Source organism: Artemia sp. Qi Xiang Cuo, chromosome 3 (genome assembly GCF_049724085.1).
Source record: "Artemia sp. Qi Xiang Cuo chromosome 3, ASM4972408v1, whole genome shotgun sequence".
NCBI classification, from domain to species: domain Eukaryota; kingdom Metazoa; phylum Arthropoda; class Branchiopoda; order Anostraca; family Artemiidae; genus Artemia; species Artemia sp. Qi Xiang Cuo.
Window position 1 is genome coordinate 69,363,650 of NC_142796.1, and position 23,513 is coordinate 69,387,162.

Genomic DNA, 23,513 nt, shown 5'->3' on the forward strand with positions numbered 1-23,513 from the left:
CCATCAGTTCAAGAACTTATTTCACTCTACTTTTATTTCTATTTTCAATGCTGTAGGAACTGGAAAAGATAATATTTGTAATATAATTCGTTTTCAGTTAAGCGCCAATGACGCAGCAGTCTTTTTGGTTTTTATTTACAGTTGGAAAAGGAGGCAGTATCCAAACACTTGCTTGTAGTGAAACTATATTTGTCTTTAACAACTTTAAAAAGAGCTAATAAATTAAACGGAATATTTGATGTATAGTGATATTAATTGCTGAAAGCTCATCAGTAAAAAATTTTACTATAATTTTGATGTTTATTTTCAATATTAAGTACAAAAGAAAATATTTGTCATAAAATTGGTTTTCAGTCAAGCGCCAATGACGCAGTAGGTTTTACTTGCTTTAAGATCTATTTATTCATTTATATTATTACTTGTTGTATGCTTTTGCTATGATTGTTTATTTAATTTCTGTTTGTTTTGGGTTTCATTCATTCTTGAATAGTAATTTCTGGTCGTTTTGAGTTTGAATTTTAAAAGGTATTTGTGTCTGCTGAGCTTAAGTTTAAAATGGCATTTACTTTTCTTTGAAAAACTTTTTGGAAAGTTTTTTTTTAATTAATTAATGAAAATAGCCTGATTTGAGTTGTAGGCTTTATGATCTTCAAACTCTCTCTCTCTCTCTCTCTCTTCTTTTTTTTCTTTTCTCTGTGTTATGAGTTTAAGCATTAAACTATTCAACATTTAAGTGTTTTGTTTCATAATCCCCCTCCTTTGCATGCCTTGAAGCCTCTGAAGGACTTGTGATTATATTTATTGAATTATTATTATTATTATTATTTTTTTGATGTGTCTTATCTCATTTATTTACACATTCAGCACAACCAAACTACCTGTCACTGCATAATGTAAAACACAAATATTACTAAAAAAAGAAAAGAAAGAACAACATAATAGCTCAAAAGACACAAAAACAATAACAATAACAATATTTTCTATACCACTCAAACAATAATAAAGTGAGCAACATGGCTTGTCTCTAAGTCTTCATTACATTGAATTTTTTTTTATTTTCCTATGTGTTTTACCAATCATCAACACTGAGCTGAACAGGTCCAGCATGGACCTTAATCACTTCAAAGCACAAATTCTGGCAACAGAGGTCACATGCCTGGCAAAACTATGGTACATGACCTCCTCTGAACTAAACAATATAATAAAAAGGAGTAGTCCCCTTTGAAGCTGCTCTTTAAATAGCAGCATAAAGTTGACAGACGGTTAAGGTTTTACTCTTTAGTGTTTGATTTGTGCATTTTTATGTTGACTATGCATAACATATTGAACACATTGTTTCAGTGGTAATAACAAACTTGATACTTTATTTCTAAAAATAACTAATTGTCAGCTTTTATTTAGTTATTTAGGTCAATTTTAATGCCCCCTATAATTCTTGAACACAAATGCACCATTCTTTTTAAAAGCAAATGTCATTGCTTCACCTTGCATTTTGAATTGGTTCCTTTAATTTTTCAGTTTTTATATTTGGAAAGTAAAAAAATTTTTTGTCAAAACAAAACAGAAAATGACATTTTACAATTTAAATACTACCATGCTGACAGGAGTATCAAACAAAACAGCAAAATTTCTTGTTGTGTTGACAGAGATTATTTAATTTAAATGCAGCTAAAATCTCCATTGAAAAACCATTTTTAAACATAATGGTTGCTACCCAGACAATTGCATCCCCCCTTGATGGGACCAGGTATGGCCCAAGGTATGTGCAGAATTTTTCTGATTCAATTGGTTTACATTAATTTTTTTTTACATATTTCTCATCAATTGTTTGAAAAAACATGCAGAATCAGCAACAGTATGTTCATAACCTTGTAATATACTATACCTGCTATGGGGGAGTCATGCAACTTTGTTGATGGTTTAGAAGTGGAATCTTGTGTCCAGGGGTGGACTTAGAAGACGAAGTTAGGTGCACTTGCCCTCCTCCCCAGAACGTCAGAAGTTGCAGTGATTATAGCATTAAAGAGAGCAAAATACTAATGGGGGAGCTCATGTTTCCTGCAACCCAAGACATTAATCTTGTATCCACCCCCTCTTGTGTCAAGTATACCCTTGAGTTTTGTCCAAAATCTGTTATCTTGTTGGAGAGGAAAGGCAGGCGAGGGCTGCAGTCCTATCCAGCCCCTGTATTTGATTAACAATGGTAAAGGTAAAAGGTAAAGGTAAAGGATGCGGCACTAGACCCTTAAGGTCCAAACCGGCGGTGCTGATCTCCGTTTCGTGGCCCTTCAGCCAGGAAGTGCAATGGGGGGTGGGGGCCAGCCAACCTATGCTCTCGCAAACCCTTCCTGTTTACCTTCCCCAGATTTCTCCAGGTACCCATTTAGAGCTGGGTTGACTCTGGCTAAGCTTACAGGGTCACACCACTGACCCGCGTCCCAAACTAAGAAACTGACCACACCAGGGATCGAACCCGAGTTCTCGGATTCTCAGCCCAGCGCGCGTCCACTTAGCCAGAACGGCTTTTACAATGGCGTTTGATTAACAATGGGTGTTAGATAACTGAGAAGACACTCTGGAAATTGCTGAATCTAGATGCTATCATTTATATTTTTGGAAAAATGAAACCCTGTCAATTCCCAGTGTTGCAATAAAACTGTACATTACTTTCTAATGTTAGTTGTATATGTATTTATTAAGTACTTCAAAAATTGTCTCTCACTTTTATTAGTTGATTTTTGACTAAAATTCTAGATGAGGGGCTCTTTCCTATCCTATAAAATAATTGAATTAGGTGAATGGGACTATGAGGAATACAATCAAAGCCTCAATAAGGCCCTAGAAAGTTCTTTTGAGGCATCTATCTCCACCCTCCTCCAAAGTGTAATGATATTCAACAGTCTTTGTATTATATAAATGAAATATTCTGAAACATATCTACAGCTCAAATGAGTTATCTCAGAAATTAATTTTACTTAATTATGACCTACAAAGTTTAAAAAATTGTGAGGACTATTTCTAACATTTTAGAAAAAAGCTTTGATATGGCTTGGTATCCTGCTGAGATCATTGAAATTGTGTTTTTAAAACCTAGAGCCAAAGAAAAAGAGACTTAAACACCCAAAATTAAAGTAAAATATCCTTTGCCAAAATTAACATAGGTTGATGTTTAGTCAGTAGGTTTGTAAGAAGTTGTTGAATTTAGTTGTTATGGCTGATACTGATTGATACTATGGACAAAAAATAACTATCTTCTAAGCCCTAGAAATCAGGATAAAGACTAGTAGAGATACTACTACTACTAACAACTTACTACAGCCCAAAGCCAATATCTTTACTAATAATACTATCTAGGTAAATCATCAAAGTTACAGAGGCAGAAGACATGTGGAAGAAAATGAAAAATTTGCTGCTTGACACCATCAATAGAAATACAACTATCACATGAAGATGCAAACCAAGAACTCTCCCCTTTATGACCAGAGAAATGAAAATTGCAATGAATAAGAAGAAGAAACTGTTGAATCACATAAGCCAGAACCCCCATAGAGCTGACTACCTAGTTAAGTTCAAAGCTGTAAGGGACAAAGTTTGAGCCCTGTCCAGAGAACTGATAGAGAAATGCAAGGAGGCCATTACAACAACATAAAAAACCAACCCCAAGAAGTTCCAGAAATATGCCTCTGGACATAAGCCTGGTAGACACATGGTTACAGAGCTGGTTTGTGACTCCCAAAAGATTGCTGATGCCTTGAATCACTAGTTTACACCAGTATTCACCCCCCCCCCAGATGCTGCCCCATCTCAACTTCACCAAAAACATAATTAACACTCAATTGTGTCAAATAATTGGTTCTTGAATCTGTTCAAAGCCAGGTGACAAAATGCATAAAGGGTCTCAAAAATAAAGGAGTATGGATATCAACTGCAGAGCCTGAAGCTATCAACTCTGACATACCATCAACACAGAGGTAATACAATAATGACCTATAAGTTACTCCAGTCTGATGACAAAGATATATTTAAACCTGCCTGGTTATCAAGTACCAGAGATCACTTGGCAAAACTGTTATGAAAGCATGCCAAGACATGAAAAAGAAACAATTTATTCTACAATTAAATCATAAGTCAATGGAAAAGCCTAAGCAAGACAATGGTGGATCTACAACAACCAGTAGCTTTAAATAAAGTCTTGACAAGGATTGGGCAGCAAAACCATGGCTCACTCAATGGGATGCAGCAGATGTCCCACAACCCCATCACAACTAGCATCAGGGGCATCCCAAGGGGGGGGGCAATTTTCTTGGCATTTGGTAAAATTTTTGCTGAAGGCAAATGTTTTTGCTGAAATTTTACAAAATTCATCAAAATTTAGCAAATTCTTGATTTCTGCAGAAAATTTGGCATAAATCCAGTAGCAATTTGGTAAAATGTATGAAGATTGTCCCCCCCCCAATAAAATGAGCCTCAGGACACCCCTGACTGGCATACACTGGATTCATCCATATTCCTAGCAAGTGTGATTTAAAGTAATCATAGTAGATAAGGCTGAGCTTGAATCTTGGCTTTAAAAGCTTAATCCAAATAAGTCTGTTGGGTCAGGTGGCATTTATCCATAACTCTTAAAGGAAGCTCACACACAATTTGTGCTGCCATTTTCAAGCTCTTCCAAAAGTCTATTGACACCAAAGTCATACAATTTGACTGGGAAGTTGCCCATATCTCACCAATACACAAAGGAGGAGACAGGAGCAAAGCTCCTGATTATTGACCAATCAGTATTACCTCTGCTGTTGGGAAAACAATAGAAGGTATTGTAAATGCTGCCACTCTCAAATATTAGGCCACAAATAGCCTTCTATCAAATCAATAACATATACATGTTAACATATACATGAACCAGGTAGACTGGTTCTTGATTTCATCATAATCAATTCAATTATGAGTAAACAAGCTCAAACAAGAGTGATGCTAACAGCAGCATCCAAAAAATAGGAAAAATGTATAACATAAATAAAATGAATTAAAATCAAGTATTTTGCAGTAGGCATCAAGATATGGCTAATTGTAGAAATAGCCAACACAGATAGTCTGAGTAATTTTAAAGGGCTTAAAATTGAATTTCTAAGTAAAGTGCTTATTATAGGGCTATTTGGAAAGAGCATAAAAAAGGCATCAAGTGGTAGCCCATGTTCCCCTTGTTTGCAGGTCAGAAGTATAAACTGCCCTAGATTTATGAATAAATATACTTGTCATGTGTGTAATCCTATAATCCTGGAAATAAAAAACAGTAAAGTTCTACTTTAAATGTTTTTGGCTATCTTGGAAAGGGGTTAGGTTAGGAAAATGAAACTTTCAGGGATGGGTTTACAGGTTAAAGTATGTCCTGGGAAGGTATTTTGAAGTACCTACATCCACTCCTTGTTCCTCTAGAGGATCCTGACCTTTAAAAATCAGTGTTTCATAAAATGAAACCTGTTCAAAATAGATCTTCTGCTTAAATGAAGTACAACAAAATTGTTTTCACCTTCACAACTTTGATCACTCCTAATTTATAAGGTTTTAAAGATATGCAAATACATTTCCTAAATTTTGAAAAGAACCATCAATATGACTTAAAATTCTACTCAAATAACAGGAATTACATTTTCAGAACTAAAACCAGAGAAAAAGAAACTGATAACTGAAATTTAAGGTAAAATATTGTTTTGTCAAAATTGCAATAGGTAGGCTATAGACCTGTCATGTAGGCAAATTTCAGGACCCTCTAGAGAGAGGAGTGGAAGTAGGTAATTCAAAATATCTTCCCAGGACATACTTTAGCCTGTAGACCCATCCCTGAAAGTTTCATTTTCCTAACCTAACCCCTTTCTAAGATAGCCAAAAGTAGCTCAAGAAGAATTGTACCATTAAAACAGATAGAGATGGTGACTTAATAACACCTTTCCTTGGTATATAGGTAAATATTTACCAAATCATATTATTGAGTTACAACTAAAGTGAATATATGACTCAATGCCTTTTTTATGCTCTTTATAAATATAATAATCATTTTTGTCAGAAATGAATTTTAGCCCTCACCTCTATATATACCAAATCAGGGTATATATTTGCACATTAGGGGGTGGGGGAAAAGTTTAAAATTACTTCTCATTTACATCAGAAATAAAATTACCCCCACCCTCCTAATGTGCAAATATATACCCTGGATTGGTATATATAGGGTTGGGGGCTAAAATTCATTTGACAAAAATGATTATTATATTTGTAAAGAGCATAAAAAAGGCATCGAGTGGTATATTCACTTTAGTTGTAACTCAATAATATGATTTGGTAAATATTTACTGGTATACATTTTGGCCCTTGATTCATTCCTGAAAGTTTTATTGGTAAAGTTCTACCAAATCATATTATTGAGTTAGGACTAAAGTGAATACCCCATTCAATGCCTTTTTTGGTCAATATATACCAAATCATATTATTGAGTTAGGACTAAAGTGAATACACCATTCAATGCCTTTTTTTTTATGCTTTTTTCGAATATGTTAAGCATTTATCTTAAAAATGAATTTGAACCCCCCCCCTATATATGCAAATTCAGGGTTAGGTCATGTCTATCCTATGTAGGGGGGGGGGGCTGAAATTCATTTCCAATAGAAATGCTTATTATATTTGTAATCAGCATAAAAAAAGGCATTGAATGGTGTATTCACTTTAGTCCTAACTCAATAATATGATTTGGTATATATTGACCCCTTTTGTTTATGCTGATTACAAATACAATAATCATTTCTATCAGAAATGAATTTCAGCCCCTCCCCCTATATATGCCAATTCAGGGTTAGGTTAGGTATATATAGGGGGGGGGGGCTGAAATTCATTTCTGATAGAAATGATTAGGCTATTATATTCATAATCAGCATAAAAAAGGCACTGAATGGTGTTTTCACTTTATTCCTAACTCAATAATATGATTTGGTAGAACTTTACCCTTTTATTTGCCTAACTCAACTACTTTTTAACATAGTACGGAGCCACATGGGAATAAAATTTGTAAATTTTTACCAAATCATGTTATTGAGTTAGGAAAAGTGAATACACCATTTGATGCCTTTTTATGCTGATTACAAATATAATAATCATTTCTATCAGAAATGAATTTCAGTCCCCCCCTAACCTAACATAACCTAACCCCCATCTCCATATGTGCAAATATATATCCTGAATTGACATATATAGGGGGGGGCTAAAATTTATTTCTGATAGAAAAGATTGTTAGGCTATATTTGTAATCAGCATAAAAAAAGGCATCAAATGGTATATTCACTTTATTTGAAACTCAATAATGATTTGGTAAAAATTTACCATAAAATCTAAATGGTAATGAACATGCAGAGCTGTGTTGCCGTCAGGTAGCTAGGTAAGTTATTAGTAAGGCTAGCATAGCAATAGTCTAGGCTAATGCAAAAAGTTTATGTTAATTTTCAGTTTGGAGCAGGAAATAAACTGCAGCTTCAGCCTACTAATATAACAATAATTACGTTTGGCTGGCTTATTTGAAATTGACTTTTTATTGAAAGTCGGTTTTCCCTTGTTAACGTGGCTACCTTGCGCCATTCTCGTGCACGTGTAAATAATTTGAATATTAAGATTTGTTCACCATAAATTCAAAAGAAAAGAACAAACGATTCGAAAACAGGCGCAAAAAATTTTTTTGTGAAAACAGGCTTAAAAAATATACCTTATAAATATATACAGACTTATAAAATTAAAAATATATACTAAGGCTATGAGTGAAAGGGAAAATAGTCCTTTGACCTATACATATATATTTTGAATAAGTCAAAGTCAGTTCTCAATATGGGACTAAAGTGCTAGGTGCTACGCTCAAGAATTGCCGCAGGCACATGCAGGATAGGCGACTTTTCGGTCAATGAATATGTCCCTTGAACATCCAAAAATGTTTCCTTTTCAGCCAAATTATGTCCATAATTTGTCTATTATATGTCCATCTTGAAATCTCAGAAACTTGTTTTTTACGACTTGTAAACCTCTTTCAAAGTGGTCAGTTAACATTGAATATAATGAAAACGGAAAAGATTCATTTAATTCATCCAAAGGAAATGAACTAGTATGAAACCACAAAAGTCATAAAAACATGTAAACATTAAAAAACTAATTGTCGGAGCTTAAGGCTCATCTTCCTACGAGAGCTCTGCTTGACAGGTATGGTTGGCACGAGGGTCAGCATTTTCACTTCTTTTGGTATCCTTTTGCCAATCAGAGTATTTCTTGCGCATGTCATAAGGTACATCCAGAAATCAAGCGACGTTGCGGAGCGCTAGCTGGGTTGCCCTTCAATCACGGAGGGGGGGGGGTAAAATCCCCAAAGGCATAATTACTGGGCCTTTGAACAATGCTGAACAAAATAGATGTCAAAAAATTCTAATTGGATGCTGGCTTTCGGAACTAATAGGAACGGGGGGGGGAGGGGTTTCCATCAAATCACTTTTGACTCTTATAAAAGCCACTAAACTTCAATCGAATGAGGCCCACCTGAAGTTTATACGACTACCCATTCCATAAAACCTTATTTGCCTCAGGGGCATAACTTACAACCCTTGTCTCACGGTTGTTAGGGGTTCTGTAAACGCTGAGGATATTTTTGTATGTTCTTTGGACCATTATTAACAAAATTTATATCTAAAAATTTCTGTTGGATGCATCTAGGGAATAGAATACGTGTGTGGAGGGGGGTGGATTACTCCAAGGGTGGCACGGCCCTCGTGTTTCAAGAATCGTTTTTTACCAAATTTGACAAAAGGTCAAACATTAGCGTAGAGAGGGGGGTATTGGAGAGGGAGAGGCCCCCGTAATATACGGAATAATTTCTGTACGTTTTAAGTTTGAATGTCACTCCTTACTTTCGGTAGAAAAAACTAGTTTTTGTATTTACTTCTGATCGTTTTTCAGCTAATCCCAGGAAATCCACCCCCTCTGTGGAAAATTTCTTCGTGAAAAATTCCTCTATATAAAGTTCCTCCCATGTAAAATTCTTTCGCTGGGAAATTACCCCCGGATAATTCCATCCCTGCTGCAAATCCTTCCCAGAAAATTTTTTGCTTACGATTCTGCCTGAAAAATACTCCTTACCATACTTTTATTTGAAGAAAGACTTGTATTCATTTAGTTTCTAATCCTTTTTAAGGTCATTGGGGAATATCCCTGTTTGGAAAATACCCCCCCCCCCTGGAAATTTTATCCCCCAGAAATTTTACATGGAGAATTTCTCCTGGTGATAATTCCCCCATGGAAATTTATCCCGTGGAAATTCCCCCCCCCCCAAAAAAAAAATAAAAGATCCCAAGAGAAATCCGACTCCGTTGAAAACTTCCACCTGAGGGTTCCTTCGGAGTGTCTCTACAACGATCAACAAAGAGAAAAAAGACAAATAACAAACAATCTGTATACAAGTTCTGGTAAATTTTCCCCATGTAAAATTTCCCCTGAAAAGTTCACCCCCAGAAACTTCCATCCCAATGAGAAATTCTCCCCATAGAAAATCCACCCCCAGAATATCTCCTTCCTCCCTTGGAAAATGTCGGTATACTTCCCTATAACAAATACTATATGTAAACAGTGGGCAAATTTCATAACCTGCAGCCCTTCTTCTGGTGGTTCTGAGGGGTCATGTCATGTCCAAAGACATAGCTATTGTACCTTTCAACAATATTGAACAAAATGGCTATCTCAAAATTTTGATCAGAAGACTTTCAGGAAAAAAGGGCGTGAGACGGGGGCTAGTTGTCCTCCAATTATTTGGTCACTTAAAAAGGACAATAGATCTTTTAATTTTCGTTTAAACGAGCCCTCTTGCGAAATTCTAGTACCATTGGTTCGATATGATCACCCCTGGAAAAAGCAACAAATAAACACGAATCCGTGATGCTTCTTCTGGCAAACGCTATAAAGATTCATTTCTATAGATAGGAGCTTGGAACCTCTACAACAGGGTTCTCTAATACGCTGAATCTGATGGCGTGATTTCCACTAAAATTCTTTGACTTTTTTGGGGTGTTTTTTACCTTTTTCGAAAATTTGACAAATTTTCTCAGGCCCACTAATGGGCAACACTATACTTAAAAAATATTATATGTTTTGAATTAGCACAATAAGCTAATTTTTTGGTACATCTATTGATATCAAAATTGATTCCAGATCATCAAGAATCTAAGTTTTTTCTTTTGCTAACTTTCCATTTTCAGTTAGTAATAATTGATAAATAGATAGATGTTTTTGCCTGACCATTGGAAGCCTGCTTGCGTATTATCTTGACTGTAGCGTAAAAGCAAGGAGAAATAAAATCTTTTATAGATTAAAGAATACAAAATTGTAAAGAATATCAAGAGTATTTGCAAATTGTTTTCTGCGGTAAAGAGCAAGCAAATCCGAAAAATAATAACGTTTGTAAAAAAAATAACGTTTGTAAAAAATTAGTAGAAAATAAGTAGTTAAGTAAATTTAGTGCTAGACAAGTAGTTTTTATTCTGATTTGGTGAAAAAAGACATTTCCTTTACGAAAATATGTATCCAGCGGGGAAATATTATATTTTATGTCATGAATTTGCAAAATATGTCCCTCTTATGTCCCAAATTTCTTATTTTTTTTTTGCTCTATTATGTCATTGTGTTCCGGTTCAGAGGAATATGTCCTTTGGACATATAATATGTCCAGTTGGCGACCCTGGTCACATGTGATGATACAAAAAGCCGAGATTTACTAATATGTCGTGTTATTTGTTAATTTTGAGATAATACTCATGCTCAAGATATGGCTAAGAAAAATTTCAGCGGCTTGATGCAAAAAAGTAATTTCAACGTGAGTTTATTTCCAATGCCTTCCACCATTGATGTGTCTTTGTATCAGTTGTCAGATTCAGTATGCACGGAGGGAAACTCCCATTTCAAGTAGTAAGTTGTAAGTAATCAAATTAACAACGCTTCTTGAATAATAAGGCGAAATGGCAATTTCAAAGTAAAGAAAAGTAATCGGATTAACAATGCTTCTGAACTACCGAGGTCCCTGCGTCGGACTTGTAGTGTTTAAAAAACAGGCCTTAAATCAAGTTTTCCCAGGTTTCCACATTTCCAGTAGCACATTTTTTCTTGGAAAATTTTCACTTTTCAGTAACGCAAGGTACTCTGGCAAGGTTCCTGAAAATATGGCTGGAGGCCATTCTGGCTGAAGTCACTATGCAGCGGTAAAATATTATAAATTTGGGTTAGATGGGCTGGTAGATGTTTGGTGCGAGGATGAGCTTCTTGCAAAGCAATATCAGGAATGTGCAGAGTAAATAAATTACAGTATATTAAGACAATTTAATAAGAATCCAAGACAGTGTAAGATTATAGATGTTATATTTATTTAAGTTATAAAATATCGCTGACAAAATCTGTGTAAACCAATCAAAACATTGATTTGTGTTAGAGCTAAGTTTAAGCATAGTCTTTTCCAAAGGTTTTTATTTTATTCCTCGGGGGGGGGGGGGGGTTAAGGGTATTAAGGTGGAGTTTTCAAGGAATATTGAGGTGGATGCTGAACTAAAAAAACAAAACAAATTATGGTCATGTAAATTTTCAATAGGGTGACAAAGTAATATCACGATAACGGCTTACATTATTAAGTTAGACCTTTCAGGGTAAGTTGTGACGGATTTTGAACTAGTCAGAAGACATGATATGTATACTTTTAATACTACTTCTACGGTTACCTTGACTAATGATACTTAAGGGTATTGAGGTGAAACGTTTAGGAGGAATTTCAATTAAATGAAAAAAACTATCCGCGTGCAAGTATTGAAAGGGCTTATTAGCAATATCATAGGCATCGTTGCTCTATTATAGCAAGTAGTATCATTGATATTTTAAAGGAGCAAATTTGGCAAGAAATGTAAAGTTCTAGCAACCTTATTAAAAGTCAAAAGTGATTGGAGCGCAATCAGCCCTCCTCTTTAGCTCCTAATTTTCCAAACACTTCCAATCAAAATTTAAGATAGCTATTTTTTTCCGCATAGCTGAACGGTCTTCAACTGTATCTCTTGGCCAGCCAGCATCAACTGCATCTCCAGAGGCGTAGCTCCAGCATTTTTATTGAGGGGGAAAACAAGTTCCACGTCCAGAGAGTCAAAGCTATAATAGCTTTTTTCAATTTATTGGGGGGCAACTACCCCCCCCCCCCCCCTTGCCACCCCCAAACGACGCCACTGTGTATCTCTAAAGCTATTGCGTAGGTCAACCCCCCACAGTTATTAATTTGCCAATTATGTTCGAAAACTAAGTGTTGCCTTAAGATTATTATTTCAAAAAAAACTACGTTTTCTAAAGAGTTAAAGAGGCTGAGTCACAAGTTCGAACCTAAAACGTACAGGGATTAGGAGGTGCAGTTGGGGGGCTGCCGCCCCCCCAAACCCCCGCTTCCGTATATGAAAGGGGCTGTGCCCTCCTCAACGCCTCGCTCTTTACGCTAAAGTTTTTATTGTTTAAAAAAAAAGAGTTGTAAGAAAGTCAAACTTTACCGTAAAGAGCGAGGCGTTGAGGAGGGCACAGCCCCTTTCATATACGGAAGCGGAGGTTTGGGGGCGGCAGCCCCAACTGCACCTCCTAATCCCTGTACGTTTTAAGGTTCGAACTTGTGACTCAGCCTCTTTAACTCTTTAGAAAACGTAGTTTTTTTTAAAGTTTTTGCACGTTTTTGTACAGTTTATTAATTATTATTGCTTGACTAACTGTTAGCTGATATTTTCAGGAGTTAAAGATGAGGGGCTGTCACTTCCCAAACCCCCCGCTTTTGAAGATTCTTGTGTTAAGGCTTTTAATTCCTGAATACTCAAATCAAATGCACAGTAAGATTTTCTTTTTTCAACTTTTCTTCGAGCATGCGGGTATGCGGCATGTTATCAAAGCAGTGGAGACTTACCTGTAACCTGAAAGCCGAGTGTGATATTCTTCTGGGGACGCCTGTTGAGCCGAAGGATTTAATAGATTGGATTTAAAAAAGAAACTGAGTTTCTTTTTTAAACTTTAAATTCAGTATATAAAAAATTTTCTCTGACAGGGAATCGAACCCAGATCTTCCGCTTGACAGTCAGGAACAGCGACCATTGTACCACAGAGACACTTGTTATATTATTTGAGTCTCTCGTATCTATTTTTGACGCAAGCAAATCCCCACAAAACTTGATATTTGGTTTTTGGAAAATAGGGAAGGAAGGATCGGATTGAGCTGAAATTTTGAGGATAAGCTCCCAGGCCCCAGGAAAGCTTATCCTCTAAATTTCAGCCCGATCAGACACCACTAAAGGGGGGCTGTGGTGGGAAAAATTAACATGGGCTCTTATAGGAAAACGAGGTTTTTCGTAAATGTAAATTCGGGGGATAATTTTTTCGGTCTGAAAATATCAAAAGGCCCTAACAGGTCAAATTCCGCTTCGAATGAGTCCTCATTCACCCAGATCCGTTGCCAACTTTGGCCTGTTGGCGTGGCTGATAAAAAAAAAGAGAAATAAACATTAAGTGGCTATATTTGTTTTTTGGAAAACAGGAAAGGAGTGATCGGATTGAGCTGAAATTTCGAGGATAAGCTCCCGGGCCCGAGGAAAGCTTCACTTCTAAATTTCAGCCCAATCGGACAACGTTAAAGGGGGGCTGTGGTCGGAGGGTCGAAACTTCCAGCCCACTCTTACCCATGAAGGTAAAGTCGGAGGGGGTGAAATTTTGCACGTTTCTTAGTTGGAGCTTGGGCTACAAAATGCGATGTCCGCTGTCTCTCTGCGACCGCTAGGACCGGAAATCGCTTAACATTGTGGTGGGTCGCCTCTTTAAAGAGGCACAAGTGTGCCTCCTTGAAATCAAAATGCATTGTGTTAATGCTAATTGCCAAAAAGGCATCTCATCAGTATCCCAAGAACGACTGAGGGTATTATGTTACTCTCAGTCGAGATACCTGAGGGTATCTCAAAATTTTGATTGGAAATGTTTTAGGAAATGATGGGCGTGGAGGGGGGGAGATTTGCCCTTCGATAACTTTCGACTAATAAAAAGGCACTAGTCCTTTCAATTTCCAATTGAATGAGCTCTTTTGGAAGTTTCTACGACAACACTTTCTATAAAAAAAAAACCTTATATTCCCCAAGGGTATAACTTACAACCCTTGCCCCGAGGGCCGTCGGGAGGGGTGTCATCTTCAAAGACATAATTTTCAGACTAGCCCTCTCGATTTACAATCAAATGAGCGAGCTCTTTTTGAAGTTTCTATGACGACACTTTCTATAAAAACCCTATATGCCCCCAGGGCCTAACTTACATCCGTCACCCTGAGGGATGGGGGGGGGGGTATCATCCTCAAAGACATAATTTCCGGACATTTTCACTACGTTGAACAAAATGGCTATCTCAGAATTTCGATTGGATGTATTTTGGGAAAGGATAGGCGTTTTAATCGAATGATCCCTTTTAGAAGTTTCTACGACAACTCCTTTGACACAAAGTGCCCTGGTCTAAGACCTAAAAATTAATAAATAATACATTGTGCCAACATCGTTCTTTATTTAGGCAGCGCTATTGCGCTGCCTATGATACCTACTTTAGTTTATTACTTTGATACTAGTTTTCATACTTCGATAAAACTTTTATGTTGAAAAAAAAAATGATTTTGAAATAGTGAGTTTCGAAAAACTTCAAACTTTGGCAATAAAAAAATTGAAAGAAATTAGTTGAAAAAAAAACTTTCCGATAAAAAAGTTTTTCAAAGAAAAGTAAAGGATATATTAAAATTAAGATCAGCAGAAATAAAGATCTATAACAATTCAAACTCAAAATGACCATAAATTACTACCTAACAATAAATGAAGTCTAAAACGAATAGAAATTAAATAAATAATCATAGCAAACAAACATAAATACCATATAAAAGAATAAATAAATCGTGTAACCAGTAAAACCTATATTAAAAATCCAGCTTAAAACGAACAAAAATAACTAAAAACAGGAGCTTGGCTACTGTCCCCTTCTCCACCTGCAAAAGCATATAGCCTACTGCGTCATTGGTCCTTTACTGAAAACTCGAGTTTTATTCAGTTGAGTTTTACTCGTTTTAAGATTTATTTGTTTATTTAAATTAGTACCTGTTGTATGTTTGCTATGATTCTTTATTTCATTTCTGTTCGTTTTGGGTTTCACTTATTCTTTAATGGTAACAGATTTTTGTTAGTTTTAAACTTGATTTGCATATTCAGTTTAAGTTTTACTCGTTTTAAGATTTATTTATTCATTTATTCTGGAATGGAAGAAGACCGTGCGTAGCTGTGTTAGCTTCAGGTGGCTTGGTGCTGCAGTGACTTGTTGTGAGTAATGGTAGTATACAAAATTGTTTTGTAAATACCCCGGAAGAAGAACAATAACGTATTCAATCCATTGACTCATACATACCGATACATCTCAAACACAGCCTGCTCTCAAACTCAGATTACATTTAGGGAGGATGGTTTCTCAAATGTTGCTGAGAACCTCCGAAAGGCTATGCTGGATAAAATGCATTTAAGGTTTGTAAGCCTTGGTCAGATTATACCCGTCAAAATTGCCATATACCTTGACCCACACTTGAAAAAAATATATATCTCCCCTGACGATCTTCAACAAGTTCAGAGTAAAATATCAGGATGACACCTTCTTGGATGATCTTCGAGCTTCGATGGTTTCATAGTCATTTCTCAAAACTTTGTTGCATAAAAAGCATATGGCCAACCGTTTGTCTTCTTTTGATGGTAGAAAACCAAATCTTAAGTAATCAACACTGTATTTTCGACATTTCTTCTTGCATTCAGCCATATTTCGTATCAATTACCTACCTATACATTAAAAATACATTGTTTTAGTAAATTTACGGAGGTCTTACTTAACAGGATATGACTATTTGAACAGAAAAAGAGCAATAAATTAATTATTGCAATGAAATAAACAAAGAACCGTCAGCAAACTGATTCTTTATCTTAAAAGCAACAAATCGCTAAGATCAATAATAGTTTTTTGAAAACGACTGAGCCAATTTCATTTTTTGTTTTCTTACGTGTAAAATAAATCGTTAAATACTAAATTAAAAGTATGAAATTATTGCACATTTACAACAAGTCGTATTTCGTCCCTTAGCACGTCTAAACAAGCATTGCGGAAGGCGGTAACGGTAGTGCTTTGCACGTCTTGACGTGTTGTACTGAATATAAGATATGCAAGTTTTTACAGGTAACAGTCGCTGAGCTTCTTATAATATTATCTGCCTATATTAATAGGTGAAGATCACCTATATTAATAGGTGAAGTCAAGCCAACATATTAGTTATTCGCTATCGAAACCACATAAAATTTTCTGGACCCCCTTGTACTAATTGTGAACACCAATTTTTTTGTTACACCAACGTAGACCCCCGTCAAGCTTCCCAATCACCCCTGGGGGTCCACCTAGACCACTTTGGGAATCACTGGTTTAAACCAATAGACTGTTTCCAAATATATTAAATTTAAAAAAGAATTGGAATTAACAATTGAATTGAAATTTAATTGTTTTATCGAGTGGCAACGCTGTTCAAAATTGTACTGATGGGACTTTATTCTAGCTGTCCGCCTTCGTCTTGAAAGGTGAAAACGTTCAAAATTGCCTAACGGACAAAACCAACGGAGTTATGCTCCTTTTACAATGAGGTTTTACCACAGTTTAAGAGTATACCGGTAGCGACTTCTTTTTCCAAACATGAAACGCATTTGATACCACGCGTATCGACCCTGGGCATATACATCAGAAACTCAATTCAGTTGCCATAAGCTCATCGTGATGTGTACATCGGAAACAATTGTCATTGTGCGTGCTCGAAGGCGGGGTATGAATCCTGTGTAGTTTTAGATATGTCATATTTTTTAATGGTCAGTATAGCCTTTGTCGCTAATGTATATATTCTCTTTACTGTGGGTTTACTAATACAGAGATTTGAATAGCATTAAGAGACTCAGAATTTTCAGTCAAATCGTACAAAAAACCTGATTGGCTCAAATTATCGCTAGCTATATCTCAGAATTAGTAAAATCTCATTATGAATAGAATATTCCAAGTCGTCTGCCTTCATGCATGGAAAAAAAATGCACATTCATTTACGTACATACTATCTTCAGCCAAGGAGTATCAGAACATATAGAATCAACCAATCAGCAAACACTGATTACAAAGATTAAGATAGTTCATATTGACAGAGAAATATACATACTACTTGTATTTATAAATACAAGATGTAATACTAGTATTTCTCGAAGTCACAACTCCAACCTACAACAGATTCATTGACAACTTTTAAAAATATTTACTATTCAATTCTTTTGATTTAGAAAGAACAAGAAAACCAATAACAGGAAAAGATGTTAATATACGAGAGAGTCTCAGAGCATAATTTTTGGAGATTGGAAAATAAAATAGTTGTTTGAGACAAAACAACACTTAACTACCTACAACAGATGGTGCCTATTGTTAGATTTACGCAAGTGGTTCCTCTATTCCAGGAGCGGATCAATAAGATGTGCTATGGCGTCAAACCATCTATTCATACCAATCAAATATCAAACTGATATCGACAATACATCAACCCCACGTTCAATAGGCAATTGGAATTGTTGAATTTTGTACAATTAAACTAATTATTGCTTATCTTAACTGCTCTGACGTCAGAGCTCAATAAGTCGCATTTTGCTCTTTTCTAGATAGAACATTCTTGGTGTATTATCTATCAGGATAAATTACAAATCTTCCAGCTAGAGCCCTTTTTAAAAGGTGCTATATATCTGCACCTTTTTTCATTTTTTTTCTCAGCTATATTTTGTTTTTTCATTTCAACTATGGTTTTTGTACAATTGGAATACTATAGGTATAAATAATGGGAAAGTTAGACCATTAGACTTTCTTCTTCTTAAAATGCCATGCCTTCTGGAGTCCACTTCGGTCTCCTTTTGGCTTCACGACGACTTTCAATCTACAGGGGATGATGAGTCATGAATAAGTGTTGCTACCATCTATGTGAACTACTCGCAGATATTGTTATGGCTTAAGAAATCGAAAATACTTTTGTATAGATGTCTTTCAGTGTTAGCTGGTAAGTTTGAGAGCAGCAACACGTTCATGTCAGGCTGGAGCTTTGTCTTACTGAAGATTCTCCTAATGTTGATCACTTCTTGCTGGATGCACTGACATTCACAAGTCAGGTGGTTCAAGGATTCTGGAAATGAATTGCAAAATCTGCAATATGGATCGGTTCGTTTATGCCAAATATGACTTTGACTGTTTTTTTCCAATTTTCGAATTTCTTGCGTAAAATTAATTTTGCTGTCCCAATAGCGTTGAATAAAGAATAATAATTACACTTATTCAATAATTAAATGGAATTGATTACAATGAGCTATACTGGATATGGAACATGTTTTTATGCATCTTAGCAACGCCAGGAGGAAATCTGAGCTTGGAAACGAATCGATTCTTAAAAATGACAGCTCTGTTAAAAACAGATTCCAGCTAAATACAAATAAAACAGTCAAATATCCATTGTATATTATAAGAAACAAGCTTCCAACAAACATTCCGACTGCAAGAATACAAAATTACACTTTGGGCATTTAATGTAAAGGCAAATATCAGTAGAAGAAAAAAACAAGAAACACCAATCGGTACCAAAGACTATAGGTATATTACAAGAATGAAAACTGGTGCTTGTCTTGACGTTAAAACCATCTAGCGTTTGGCGTCTCTTGGTATGTTTTACAAGCTTTGTAATCACTTTCCTATCAGAAAACTGAGATCAGAAACTTACTGCAGCACTAATTTTACCAATTAAATTAATTGTTCTTATTACTACACGGAACAAAATGGAAAAGACGCCAAACGCTAGATGGCATTGATGTTTTTTGTCGACACTAGCACCAGTTTCATTCTTTTAAGTTACCTATACTCTTTGGATGGATACAGAGAGCAAAATACAACCTTCGAAGTAACAGACACACGTTTTTTCAGCATTCCAATTGTGTAGACAGTCACCACAGAGCAAATTCTGTTTACCATCAAACTGTCAGTCATCTGCAAGTTTTGAGAAAAATATAGAGAATTGCCTGGGTTCAAAAACATGCTATGTTCTAAGCAACAAAAATAAGTAAATGACCTTTCACTAAATCCTAAACATGACCACAAACGTATATTGAGCAGTATTGGATAAAACGGAGCGAAGGATAAACAACGTAAAACTATAGACTGAGATGCACATTCTTATCTGTTTCCAGTCCACTCCCACTGGAGACTTCTCTGCAACCCCTCCCTCTAAGCGTCGAACCTATACAGGATTTATACATAAAAGCATACCTGCATATAAAGGAATTTAAGCGACAAAAGCTAAAAAAATCAGTCTCATAGAAGGGCAGGAAAAGAAAAATCCCCTCTCCCTCCCTCTTTTATACAAAATTGAAAAGAGTAAATCCTCAGCCAAATATTCTTTCATTTTTCAGATTAAAAAAAAATGATTTTTTTAGAGAATCCTACTCCTCTATGTGCAGGCTCTAAATGATAGCAGTTTTATTCATTTTTTTAAATAAAAAAAAGTCAGGCAAATTAATAAAAAAAAATCAGGCAAAAACTATGGCATTATGTCAAAGACGTTTTTTTAGAATTTGGCTACGCAATCCCTCCCAGAAAAGTATCCTGGTTTCTCTAAAGATTTACTGTTACAAAATCCTATAAGTGGCAAAAAACCTGAAAACTAGAATGTAGATCTTTGATTTCAGGTGTTTTTTACGTCATGCATGCAAAAGTATCCAGTTTTCAGGTGGTTTCAGTGTTTTATTTTTACGTCATGCATGCAAACGTATCGTTTTCAGGTGTTTCAGGAGTTTTCAGTTTTTGTATCCAGTTTTCAGGTAGTTTCAGGTGTTTTATTTTACACATTGCATGCAAACGCATCGTTTTCAGTTTTCATATCCAGTTTTCTGGTGGTTTCAGGTGTTTTTTACGTCATGTATACAAACGTATCCAGTTTTCAGGTGTTTCGGTGGTTTTGGGTATTTTTTTTTACGTCATGTAAGAAAACGTATCCAGTTTTAAGCTAAAATTGACACTCAAATGTCAACTAATAACTAAACTCACACTTGAAAATAAACGAATTTTAGCCAATAGCAGGAGACTTGTGAGAAATTTCAAATGGACTACTAGAAACTAGTATAGATAGATAGTCTTGAAGCTGTATTTAGTGTTTATTATAGTATATAACATTAGTTCAAAACAAGTATAAACCTAATCAACAGCCCACATTAGAGACCAGGAAGGTGCTCACAAGCGGGGGGGGGGGGGGTCATGCTAAATCTCAAAGATAGTGTGGGTACTTTAGGTTGTAATCTTTTATCTTTATAACACAAAAAAAGAAAAATAGTGAAGAACTTCAGCTACCATTTTAATCCACTTGAAAAAAGTTTTTTTTTAACTGAAAGCAAGGAGCGACTTTAAAACTTAAAATGAACAGAAATTATTCTGTATATGTAAGAGGCTGTCCCCTCCTCAACACATTGCTCTTTATGCTAAAGTTTGACTTTTCTCACAACTCTATTTTTTAAAAGAATAAAAAACTTTAGCGTAATGAGCAAGGTGTTGAGCAGGGGAGAGTCCCTTTCATATACGGAACAATATCTGTTCGTTTTAAGTTTTAATGTTGCTCCTTACTTTCAGTTAAAGAAACTTTTTTTTTACTTAATTTCTGATCGTTTTTTAAATAATGCTGGGAAATCCGGCGCCCTCTTCATAGAAATGTCCCTTCCCCTATGAAAAGATCCTTCCACGTAACCCCTACTCATACCCCCCCCCTACCACCAGAAAAAATTCCTCCTGAAAACGTCTGTATACTTCCCAATACTATATGTAAGTTCAAAACTTGCAGCCCTTCCCCGGGGACTTCGGGGGATTAAGTTATCCTCAAAGACATATTCATTAGATTTTTGGCTATGCTGAACAAAATGGGTATCTCAAAATTTTTATCGGGTGGCTTTGGGAAAAAAATGAGTGTGGGAGGGGCCTAGTTGCCCTCCAACTTTTTTGATCGCTTAAAAAGGGCACTAGAACTTTTAATTTCAGTTCGAATAAGCCCTCTTGTGATATTCTAGGACCACTGTATCGATACGATCACCCCTGAGAAAAAAAAACAATCTTTTGATGTATCTAGTGGTATAAATTCTGTTTTTTAGAGTTTCGGTTACTATTGAGCCGGGTCGCTCCTTACTTACAGTTCGTTACCACGGACTGTTTGACCAGACAACTTCACCATTTTACCAAAACATAGAATATAGGTTAACCAATGGGGAAACATGTTTTAACGTGCTCTATTAATAGTTTATTTACTTGCACCTTTATTGGCAGATTCATGATCGACGAGTCCACAAAATATCAAACGAAAATCATTTAACTAATATCAAAAACAAAGATCATTTGACTATTTTTGATCAGCATGACTCAGGGCTCGTAAATAATGAGTAAAAAACTGAAAACCCCGTTAAATTCCGATATCAGGCACATGTTGCGTGACATATTTACCGGTAGGTATACTATTTTCTTGGATTTTAGTTGCAAATGTGTAATATCATGTATAAACTAGCTCTGTGGTGGCTACTATTTAAACGGTACTTTAAAATAAAGGGGCGGACTGGAGAGTTAATGGTGCCATCAATACGATACTGCACACTACCGATTTTCTGTCCCTAACAAAAAAACGTCAACATGACATGACAACATCACAAAAAAAAAAAAACATCAACATGACAAAACGACATGGGCAGATAGTGTTAAACTAGAACAAAAATGGGCGAATGACCAGTAAACTTCAAAAATTTCCAAAAGTCCTCCACTTTCAAAGTAACTGTTGCGTCATTAATTAAGGGATGACAATTGATAAACTCACACGACTGCACCTTTGAGTCTATTATAAATTTCACCTCTTTTTTTCGATCATTAATTAGCGCCAGAGGCGAAATACAACCTTGCTTCACACCAAGTTTCTCATACAGCAATTCCTCAGAAGCAAATCTCATTTCTTTTACGCCAATTTGCTTTCCAATTTTTGTGAACGTAACAGTCGCATCATAAACACATGAAAGTAAATACAAAGTGTCTTTTTTCTTATCTTTTAAAAATAAGTTTTTTGCAGTAAAGCCTGGTAAGTGCTTAACGTATGGAATCATTTCATCGACTGTATGAACTACCGGATGTTCCAAGTTGTTATAAACAATACCTAGTTTTCTTAATGTCTCAAACAGCATTTCTTTAGTGAAATGATCAGAAATAGAGGCTTCATGACCCTCTAGTCCTAATTCTAGAGTCCCAGTCAAGTGTCCAATATCATCATACCAAATTTTTAAACTTTTAGGCAAAGAATTCGAATCTGCTACTTGTGACACAGCCGACCATACAACTACATCAGCAATCGTAATAGAACTCCCACAGAGATATTTTTCTGAAGATAGGATTGCATCTAACATATTCAAGTTGGCAACAATGTCCTTCGTGTTTCCATTTAACAGTGTCTCATGAGCAAAATCAAGGAAATGATCAATCTGTGTTGTTTCCTTCACTGAGAGGTTTTCATAAGCAATTTGTTTTGGAAACAGGCGACCGAAAGATCTTGCTATATTACCATCGCCGACAATAGGAACTTTGGAAGATGCACCAACACGAAGCACAGGACCATGTTCCACTAGAAAGAATAGAAAATACAAACCATAGCCAAAAAATTATGAAAAGCAACAATGGTAAAAAGTATTAATAGCAATAAGTGAAATTTATTGATTTATTTTTACATTTTCTAAAATCGGTTTTAAATAACACTATTCTTTTGTTTGCCCGTCTTTTCCTATTTTATTTATTTTTAAGAGAATAGAAAAGAAAGAAAGTAAGAAAGAGAGAGATAAAAAAATATCAAATTATTTTACGAAATTTGAAATTAAGGAGACTAGAGATTTAGGAGACATTTAAAGTTTATCTTAAGTTTTTAAGAGTCACATAAATCTTCTATTAAAAAAAAAAAAAAAAAAAAAAAAGAACAAAAAAGAGATATTTTTACTCGCATCACTAAATTATCTTAGCTTCTGATTTATGGCCTTCAAAATGAAAGAGGGTTCTGGTAAAGCCAATGCACAAAAAGAGTCCAAAGATAATTTTAATGATTATCGACAAATTTCAATTAAGTTAATATTTTGTTGTGTCGCAGCTAATTGCAGCTCGCATTGAAATGTAGTTTGATGATCAACAGATTGGGGGCCCAGCTCAGCATAGTTTTCGTAAGAAAAGTTTCTGTAATCCTCAGCTTCTTGAGGTTGTTTTAGATTTTCAGCGCTTTTCTGATTCGAGTGCTCCTTTTGACTATATGGCTATTAATTTTTCTAACGCATTTGATTAAGAACCCA

General features: G+C 35.5%; 1 protein-coding gene and 1 long non-coding RNA gene across 2 annotated transcripts in view; both read right to left on the reverse strand.

Moving 5' to 3' along the window:
- LOC148954473 (uncharacterized) overlaps window positions 1-7,671 on the reverse strand; it is a 32,349-nt gene extending 24,678 nt beyond the window's left edge. The window contains exon 1 of the long non-coding RNA XR_016141580.1: window positions 7,542-7,671. This is a non-coding gene — a long non-coding RNA (uncharacterized LOC148954473). The remainder of the gene's footprint in view (window positions 1-7,541) is intronic.
- Window positions 7,672-20,746: 13,075 nt separating this feature from the next.
- The window catches only part of AIMP2 (aaRS-interacting multifunctional protein 2), a 56,006-nt gene continuing 53,239 nt past the window's right edge, over window positions 20,747-23,513 (reverse strand). The window contains exon 6 of the mRNA XM_089086539.1: window positions 20,747-22,804. Within this exon, the coding sequence (XP_088942665.1) occupies window positions 21,897-22,804 (908 nt within the window). The 3' untranslated portion in view covers window positions 20,747-21,896. The remainder of the gene's footprint in view (window positions 22,805-23,513) is intronic.